Below are 9,919 nucleotides of genomic sequence, written 5' to 3' on the forward strand. Positions count from 1 at the left end.
ATTCCACGGTTGTCAGTGATTTCCTAAGAGAATCCTGACATCTTCTTTTAAAGTCTTTAGAATGTTGCTGGCCAGACCATCATTTTTATACTTCCTAAAATATGGAGCCTTAACCCTAGAAAAAAGTTGATGTAATTGATTAGATCTACATGAATAGAGGTCATCATGCCTTCCCAAACTTAAATCGGTGAGATGGCCGCTCATAGAGTGACGGCCATTTGCAAAGATTCGTTTTTATCCGTGGTAAACATGAAGTGGTAGACATATTGACCCTGATCACTAGTTGAAGTAGTAAATGCTTGAGGTTGTGATAAAAACTCGGCTATTTTGCGTGCTACATCCGGTTTTTCAGCGACGTTCAAGACACGCGTCCTCCCCATCACGGCTAAAACGTCGGGGTGAAAAAAGAAGACTGAGAGTTTGTAAGAAACAGAATTGGAGCCGCCTTGGAGTTGCATTTCATACGGAAGTATTTCTGTTTTTATGTGCGCTTACAGATATACCCCTGTTTTTTCTGCAATTTACGGATGTACTCCCAAGGAAGGTGAAATGAGTTTTGCGGCGTATTGTTCACACCCCAAGGACCTATTGCTCTGTAATATGTTGTTTCATTTCAAGTAGAAACTGACCCTTAGGCTAGGCCTTTATATGTTCTCAATTGACAGAGAGAATGCAGAGAAGGAAAATAAATTGGCTAGTCAGGGCAACGGAACGTTGAGGGTGCATGAAGTACTAGTAGTTGGTAGGATTGCAGCAAACCCACAAATAACATGTCAGAATATAAGAAGCGTTGTAGGGAAAGGTAAGAGACGAGCCAAAAAATTTTTTTTACTCAGTTTATAAGAATCAATACAAACCAATACACCTGTAAAAAGAAATGCATATGGGCAGCCGACTAAGTGGAAGCGAGACACGAAAGAAAAAGAGAAAAAAACCTAAATGTAGGGATATATAAGGGAAAGAGAGGTATACCACCAGTAACACACTTCAAGTATGACCATACTAGGAAGTGCAAATCAATATATACACCATAAAGCCACCCTTTCCTCTTCTTCTTCAAATGAAAGACTTCTAATCAATCAAATTGCTCGGATTCATGACGCGTCGAGCGTGACGCACCCACCCCATACTTTCCACCTAGAACAATGGGGTACAAAAATATAATATACGATCAACTGTCAACAAATGGTGAGTTATCCTAGTATCTATATCCTGAAGAACCAGGTGGTGGGGGAGGCAACCGGTTTGGCGTACGTCGACTAGCAGAGTTTGATCCGGAGTTTGAGTCATCATTTTGGGCAGGATCGCTGTAGCGCCTGCTGTGACCATTGGAGTTTGATCTCCCAAATGAACCATGTTCTCCATTTGCTGCAGCGTCAAAGGCTGATTTCCAGTCATCTCCTGATGCTGCACCTGTAGTTCTCGGGCTACTCTCTGTAAGGAATAAAGACCATTTTGAACAAAATCTTAATTCTGGTTTCCTCATAGGTAGTGAGCCGTTGAAAGTTTATAAGGGCGCATATTTTGTTCACTCGTGTCAAAACAAGGTGAACGGAATTGGGCAAATGAAATAAGTGATTGTTTTACCTGCTCCACTGTTACCATTGGACCAGCTAGAGGCAGCAGAGGCTCGATTGTCATGGATACCTAGCTGGCGTGTGAATTTTGACAAGAGATCAGACTGTTTCTGATAGCGTTCCCTCTTGCGCTTAACATTCTGATCTTCCATTAGCAGCTCTTCGATCTTTGCATTGCTTTGAGAACTATCAATAGTAGACCAGAAATAAAAGTGGGAATCTTTCTTTAGGACAGACGGAGTACAAATGACACTTACAATTAGAAAAATCAACAAGTATATAAACCTGATGGAGCTATAAAGCCGAGTTAGCATGTCTTCCTTCGCTTTTTCAACTTGACAAAGAACAACTGCCTACAAAAAACAAATCAATTTGCCATATCAGAAACTTGAAGGTGTCTTACTAGATGAAGGTGATAACTATTTCGCCACATCTAAGGTGTGTGAGCAAAACCAACGACTCGGAGCTATTCAAATATGAGCCGTGATGCTTGTCACTAATTTATTTTCAAGTTTGAGCTTCTAGAAAAAGCAACTTGATTTAACTCACCCGTCTCACTTCATAACTGCATTAGTTTTAATTTCTGATACAAACGGAGGGGAGCTACAAAAAGGTGTACTTGAAAATGAACCCTTACTTTGGGGACATTCGCAGCTAGACTATTCAAAACTGCTTCCACGTATCCACGTACTTCCTGAGACATCCACCTAAGCTCTTCTTCAGGATCTGCAGGTCTTCTAGCCATTGATTCCTGAAAAATCATGCAATATAGTAACCAACTAGTAGGATACAGAGAATGTTGATAATGATGATTAAACGGCAAATATATTTCATGATAAAGAAATCACAATTAATTTAACGGGTAGGAAAACCTCAAGCCCAAAAACCTAAAAATAAACCAAAAATAATTAATAGTTCTATCTCTACGACAAATACTGATTGTTGTTTTTGTTGCCGAACTCTGTGCATAATCTCAATAGACTGAAACTCACCAATGAACCGTCTGAAAGACTTTGTCGCATAGGAACGCCAGCTTCAGAAATACCCTTGACTCCTTTAGAAGTAGCGTTTCTTATCTTGTTCATCCATTCAATCTTATCTGCCATACTCTCGGCCTTCAATACAACAGCACTATGAGCTGCAAGATTAAGGTACTTGGGTGAACAACCTATCCTTCCACTCTAGAAACAAACAATACAAGATAAATAGAAAGGAAACTTGCTCTCAAGGAGTAGTAAAAGTTATTTACCTTTGAGAACTGTCTTGTATGGAACCTTGCTAGTTATTTTAAATAATAAATTTGATCCTTTGCTCGAGTCATTTGACTTTTTATCCTTGGAGCTTTTAGATGGTGCCTCCTCTTCTTCTGAAAGCTCTTCAACATTACATTCCTGCAGCATTGAACAGTTTAAAGGGATAGTCACCCCAAATAAATGTCTTATTCCATATAATCTACTACAACAACAAAAGAACTGACATGGAGATATCAATTTCCACACCTCCAAAGTAATAACCCCACGAAAATGCCTTTCCTCTTGCTTTTTGGTGTATCCAAGCTGTTAATCAAGGCAATGCAGATAAAATCAACTGTAAATACAACTAATGGCACCTATAGAACTAGCGACAATCTAAGTAATAATACTGCAAATACAAACATATGAACTGGTCCGATAATCAAAACACCAACCTTTCCATTTTTCTCATTCAACACAAACCACCGCCTGCTCCAGCCATTGGTCTTTCCACTTTTCTTTAACAAAAAGCCTGTCAAAAACAGATCCTTAGTATGAAACGAGGTTGAAAAGTCAATGGCAACAAGAAAATGAATGCCGTGATTTTGTTTACATATTTACTGAAAGTCCTACTGCAGCACTTGGAGATAATAGATGCATAAGAAACTGCCCTCTACTAGTTACTAGTAAAGCCAAGTAATATTTCCTCATTCGAAGGAAAAATCAGCAAAATAATGTCCAACATTGCTTCCACTCAGTTTTTGTACAAACCTGCTGTTATCTCCCCATCAGGTCCAGCAGTCTTCAGAGCAGATGAACCCTCTGGTGCATCTTTCTCCGACTGACCAGATTTATCTTTCATCGATTTCAGGCTACCCCCAGTTGGTGGGGGGACTCCTGTTTGAGGGCTTGTTGCCTAAAGAGGAGGACATGAAAAAAATAATAAGTAAGATAAGCATGCAAGGTATTTACAATCCATAACATTGTATATATCAGATTGAAGCTTCTGGAAGAACAAAGGTAAAAGGATATTTTGGTTGTATTAAGTGCAGATAATTGAACAACAGCAAATCCCATACTCTGTTCAGTAGCGATTGTTCTGCATCTTGCCCTTTTTTCGATGATTTGTTTTTTACCTCTTCCTCTCTGCGCTGTCTGTCCATCCTGATAAGATCAAACATCAAAGAAGAAAAACAGATTGAGTTTAAAGAAAGTAATTATTTAATCTATTCCGCATCAACACCAGAAGCTAGGAGACCTGCTCAAGCACTTTTGTATACTAAAAAATGTTTTACGTATTTATCAAAATTAAGACACCATAGGTCAAACAATCCATAATCTATGTGGAAAGAAGTCGATATGCAATATATGTTCGTGAGAAAAAGAAGCAATCCTATTCTGAGCATACCTTCTTTGAACCAAGCGGATAAAGTGTTGAGGAGGCACAAAAGCACGTTCCATATCAACTAGAGCAACCACCATTTTTTTAGCTTCATTCTTAAAATTCTCTAAAGCAATACTTGCAATGGCCACAACCTGGTATGAATGTCCAATTCCTTTTAGCATGATACAAAAACTTTAGCAAACTCCATAAAACACAAGAAACACTGACCAAAGGCCCTTAAATATAGAAAGGCATAACTACCTCTCTCTTAAAAGGAGGATATCTTCCAAGTCCTGGTGTAGAATTTGCAGCAGCAGTAACTATATCTACTAATACACGATGCACCTGTTCCATAAGTTAACAAGAAGTTAGAGAGAGAGGGAGAGAGAGAGAAGGGTCTATTACAAACAAATATAGATTAGCAAATAAGAAGAATAACGCCACTCTGACATATTACCTCATCTACACAAAGACGTGATGGTTCTTTAGCTAGTTCGAGCACAATTTTTATCAAGGATCTCAACCCTTTCTCTGGAGATATAAGATATGGTTGATAACCATCAGCTTCCAGGACAATCTGTGGCAGGAATTGTAAGATGAAACGAAGAAAAGTGAAAAGAAATCAAGAATTTCATGTAAAGTCAAAACTACAGGTTAAACGATACCCTTTTGACATTGTTGAGGTCAAAATGTCTGTCCAGGGGTAGTTGCTTGATCCTATTAGGGAAGTTTCCTTCAAAACTGGCAACAACTTTCCAACCGCCGCCCTACAGAAGAGACATAATATTGTGAACAACAATTATGGTAGATCAGAACTCATGATGCTTCTTAAAAACATTTCACTTAGTAGATATTCATCATCCCAAAGTAATGCTAACCCTTCCAGTAGACATACAGGGAACTCAATCGCCAATTGTCAACCTAACAAAGTGACATACCCCTCCAAAAACTGAACCCAACTCCATTAACTAAATCTTTAGTGCTACATTAAAGGTAAAAAGATTTACGACTATATGGTGTCTTGCAAGGCAATTCAAATAACCGACACATCATTTCCCTAGTCCATCTAAAGGTTTATCCATCATTTTATACCCTACAGTGAGGACCATCAAATTATCCTGACTCGTTATACAAAAACAGAAAGATGACAAAATACTGAATACACAAAATTAGTGAACCCTGTATAAAGCATCCGAGTTTAATTATATTAATTTGTATGTACATATATGAATGGAAGTATGTGAAGTGGAACTGTGGAAGGGTAACTCACCTCACCAGTAGCAATATGTTGAAGAAATCTGTCTTCAAATTCACGGCAAAGCTCCAACGCAATCGCCCTTGTACCTTCAGGACTATCAACCATTTGTTCTCCGAGCCTCACTAGCTCATCCTCAACTACTTGAGACTTACTTTGGAGACTGCGAGTTATATGACCAGAAAAAAAAGTATCAGATATACTCTGAAAGAACATACCAATTAACAAATGCACAAACAAGTTCAAATTTTCAAAACCACTACATCATTACATCCGGATCAACAAAGGATTCAACATTTACTTAAAATTTGAAACATCAACATGCATTCATAATTTACTGGTATAGTATGTTGTACTAATGAAACAATCATTGGACTGCAGACAAGCAGTGATGACCTAAGACAATCTTCAGCTGAGTTACCCCCGTCAACTAATGGCAGAGTCAGTCCATATCATGAGCCACCAAAATGTATATATACATAGAAAACAAATTAAAACAAAGTAGATGACTTGTTTCTTTGAAGAGGAACTGAACCTTAATCGCAGAAAGGAGAAAGAACCCTAAAAAAAGGGAAGAAGAAAGACAATCGAAGAAGAGCTCCAGTTGAAGGTGAATAAAGCAGGAATCCATTGTAGTTTATCATACAACTACTCGCTAGACAGTTTCTTTCACAAAACCACGTTAAAAATCATGTCATTCCTGTAACAAGTCAACTAAGTACTAAAACATGCTATTGGTAGAATTCGAGTTCAAAAGATTAACTAATGAGCAGCAGAAATCATTAAGCTTTCATCTAAAGCTTGAAGAGTTATCAGCCTTAACTAGGTAGGTCGAGAAGCTCAGACATTTCAATAGATTATTGAGGAAGCAGCAAATCTGTTCTTTGAAGACCAAGGATTGCAAATAGTGGGGATAAAAATACACAAGATATGTCACATATAAATAACTCTTCTGCCATATATGTTAAAGCACATGGATTCTTATCAGTTATCACATAACAAGTTAACTTGATTGAACATAGAATGTACCCAGAGAGGAGGTTCGGAAGCCTGATTTTCATGCGGTTGCGGATCTGCCCAGCAAGAGTTTCTACCAGAGCAACTCTGCCAAGTTTGCTTTGAGGTGCACCGGTCAGTATAGATTTAAGGCTTTCACTCTCGGCTCGCCAAGCTGTTTCAAGAGAGTTCTCTGAGCCAACAGATCCTGATTGGGCAGATGCAATAGATACAGATTGCCCAATCAAAGCCACCCAAGGAATGTCAGATGTATTTCTCGGTCCCTGGTTATTTAGCAGAGCCTGAACTGCAGCTAGGACCTTCGGGTCTGAAGATGCTTGATCTATTTTACTAATGACACCGACAGTTCTGGTACCTGAAATGAACCGAAATGGCCAGATACTTTAACCAATTCGTAGAAAACACAACTCCACCTCTAAAAATATTAAAAAACCACTTTCCAATTCTTAATTTCTAATATAAGGAAGAAGGTCAAAAGACATACCATCTGAATCAAATTCTTTTATCAACCTCAGAGCTTTGGATGAGGAAATTTCTGGGGCCTGGGAAGCTGGAATTACAACTAGCAATATTGCATCATTATGCCCAGCGTAATCACTGACCTGAAACAACGTACTGTGTCATGTAAGCAGAAGATTTACTTTGGTAATTCTTATATGGAAACTTGCAAGAGCGGCAGAATCCAATGAAAGAATGTAAAACACTGCCACGATAACAATTGTAAACTATAATAGTAGAAGCAATTGTAAGAATACTAGTAGTACTACTACTAGCACGTAGTATTTAATGAGATACAAGATAACAGAACGAGTGGCTACGCACCAATGCATCGTCCATCATCCGTTGATCCAGTCCAGGTAAATCAACCAATTTTAAAGGAGGAGCTGATGACAAGATTGAGTTAGTAAAAATCCAGAAAGGTTATTTGAACAAGCAAGTAATCACTACTTTGGACACTTCGCTGATAATGAAGCATTTTAAATCCTTGTACAAAAATCAAAAATAATATAACTGAAAATAAAGATTCTGCAACTACATTAGACTTTGAAGAGAGATGAAGAACCTAACCTGTACTAGTGCGAATTTTCAAATATATTTCATCAACACGTCCCTTGCTGGCAGCACTCTTGCTCAGCCTATCCTGCAAAGAATGCCGGAGTGCACCTATACGCGCACAAAAAAACGTATCAGGTTTGTGTGTAACAATTGTAAGGCACAGTCAATTCAGTCTTTCAAAAATTCAGATATGACAAGTTTATTCTTAGTTATTACTTAGCGATCTATTCTCACAAGACCCCTCTAAACAAGTAACCTGAAAGTTAATAGAAAAAAACAAAAACAAAAAAAACTGTGAACTTATGCAGCATACTCACTTGCAGAAACCTGTTGAGATTTATTGTCAATCTGTAAAACAATTGATTTGGTGCTAAGTGAACCATCCCTTTGTAGATCAATGCTGATAGGGGCGCGAGTTGCACCATTTTCACCCGTTGGCTGAAAGAAGATGCATTGTCAAGGAGGCATCAATAAATCACTTCTAACATTCCATGTTATATCATGGCTGAACATGAACATTGAGTTTAACACAACTTACCAAAACTGGATGCCCGATTAAACTATTCAATACTGCTGATTTACCCGCACCCTGACATGATGTACCAAAAAAGGAAAATAGATCATGAGTTGCAGAAAGATTACATTTACATCATAGAAAATATAAATAATGATAGAATACGAGTACTGGTAGCAACTAGCAAGGATGTTCAATACTAATTCTTCTGAAAACTAATGCCACAATAGAGAATGCTGTCAGATGCTAATTGTTAGCTAATCTGGTTAGGACTTTAGAACAGACCGTAAAATCTTGATATCATATCTTCTCACGAGTTCTGCTTTTCATGTCAATGAATTCATCAGCTGTGAAAGTCTACTAAATACTTTATGGTCTGGTGGTGGTTGTCACACCACCAAGATCAAAAATATTACAAAATCTAATATCAAAAATATTGTTGGTAACAACAAACGACTGTGAGATGACTGAAAACTGAAGGCAGGTGGTTTTAGCTCCACCAGAAGTGTTAATACAACATCTAGCTTAGGTTAAGATTTTTGTAAAATTGCCCGATGTTGCCATCTTAAGCCTACTCAGAAGCTGAAAGTTCTCAACAATCGAGACAAAAGATAATGGCCGAGTATAAAAACACAATGGAGTAGATGTTCACTGTAACAGGACAGTACCCAGAGGAGAAATGAAGTGATTGAGATTATTACATTGAATAGGGGAGGATTCTGCGTTCAACATGGAAGAGGGAAAGTTCTTGAAGCGGTAGCAGAGTTATAGACAGCAAGGATATTGAGAAGAAATGAATGTCTGTCTGTAAGTTTGGTTTTACTTCCCATCCACATCACCACATTGCTTCCAGTTCCAAGAGCTCCTAAATCTATCTATCTATACGAAATTAAGAGGTGCTTTTGAGTCATGTCATACTGCTAGCTTTGGACGCGTTAAATTAGGTACGAATGGTTGCTAACTCTCCTACCATGCAAACTTCCATGAAAGGTTAATATAAAGTAATGAAATAAGTAATCTCCTTGAGCAGATCAAACCTAGAAGTACTAGATGTTACAAAATTCAGTGCGATCTTCAACTGCAACTAATTCCAACCTATACAAAAATCCTAATTACTAGGCAATGTAACCCAAAATCCTAAAATTGAGTATTTTATTTGCTCCATTAACCTAATGCGATTCACAAAATCAAATCAAAACCTTGTTCTCTTTCAAATTACAAGGGGAAAAAATCAGATCAAACAAAAAATAGGAAGAGGTACTTACCACATTGCCAAGGGCAACCACGTTGAGAAACGTAGATGCTCGCCGAGATGATGACGGAGATGATTCATCAACATCTTCATCAGCGAGAAGTGCTGACGCTTGTTTCATGGAATCCGAGAGATTCATTAGTTCTTCTATCGCCTCCATCTTTACAGCTCGGATCTACGAGAAGATTTAACAAACCACAAGGAAGAAAAAAAAATCGATCGGAAAAATATGAAGAATCTCCTGAGTTGATTGATGATGAATGCAACAAGAGGAAAACAAGATCTGGTTTGGATCGACAAGGAAGAGAGAGTAATGGAGGAGGAGAAAGAGGAATGAATGAAAAAAACGTAGTACCAAACCAAAGGCAAAACACCTCTTTTTTGAATCTTTTGTTTGTTGTCGTTCTCTTTTACAATTTGTTAAAAACACGAATACCTGGGGTGGCGTATGAAATTACTTTACTGGGGTGTCGGTGTTTTGTATTCCCACCACGTCGTTAACTCCATCACGAGACTGTTCATTCAGGGTTCAAAATTCAAACGCTATGGTGACTTTATTTCAAAATGGGAAAAGTAAACGTGCTTTCGGCCTTCCTGTATTGGACCACAGGTCCACAGCCATTTCACGGTGG

The 9,919-nt window shown here is 38.2% G+C and overlaps 1 protein-coding gene across 2 annotated transcripts; it reads right to left on the minus strand.

The window, feature by feature from the left end:
• Window positions 1-797: 797 nt before the first annotated feature.
• LOC113347315 (dynamin-2A-like) lies at window positions 798-9,665 on the minus strand. Of its 2 annotated transcripts, XM_026590944.1 has the most exons (22): window positions 9,301-9,665; window positions 8,060-8,110; window positions 7,839-7,959; window positions 7,534-7,629; window positions 7,288-7,349; window positions 6,950-7,067; window positions 6,478-6,820; window positions 5,464-5,611; window positions 4,859-4,960; window positions 4,651-4,770; window positions 4,455-4,538; window positions 4,218-4,345; window positions 3,889-3,973; window positions 3,581-3,725; window positions 3,265-3,341; window positions 3,077-3,133; window positions 2,827-2,968; window positions 2,570-2,715; window positions 2,215-2,328; window positions 1,863-1,930; window positions 1,588-1,763; window positions 798-1,434 (listed from the first exon to the last, which is right to left on the minus strand). In XM_026590944.1, the coding sequence occupies exons 1-22, from the start codon at window positions 9,445-9,447 to the stop codon at window positions 1,199-1,201; spliced, it is 2,766 nt and encodes a 921-aa protein (XP_026446729.1). In that variant the 5' UTR covers window positions 9,448-9,665; the 3' UTR covers window positions 798-1,198. The 2 variants fall into 2 exon arrangements, 1 of the variants encoding a protein (XP_026446729.1); XR_003358873.1 differs by lacking the exon at window positions 798-1,434 and having other exon boundaries at window positions 1,673-1,763; window positions 2,127-2,328.
• Window positions 9,666-9,919: the final 254 nt, after the last annotated feature.

Source organism: Papaver somniferum, chromosome 2 (assembly GCF_003573695.1).
Source record: "Papaver somniferum cultivar HN1 chromosome 2, ASM357369v1, whole genome shotgun sequence".
Taxonomy (NCBI): domain Eukaryota; kingdom Viridiplantae; phylum Streptophyta; class Magnoliopsida; order Ranunculales; family Papaveraceae; genus Papaver; species Papaver somniferum.

Coding starts and splice junctions, on each gene's coding strand:
- LOC113347315 (XM_026590944.1), bottom strand. CDS start 9,447: ATGGAGGCGATAGAAGAACTAATGAATCTCTCGGATTCCATGAAACAA. Junction 5,612..6,477: donor CTTCCGAACCTCCTCTCTGG/GTACATTCTATG, acceptor TATAACTCGCAG/TCTCCAAAGTAAGTCTCAAG. Junction 4,961..5,463: donor AACATATTGCTACTGGTGAG/GTGAGTTACCCT, acceptor TCTCTTCTGTAG/GGCGGCGGTTGGAAAGTTGT.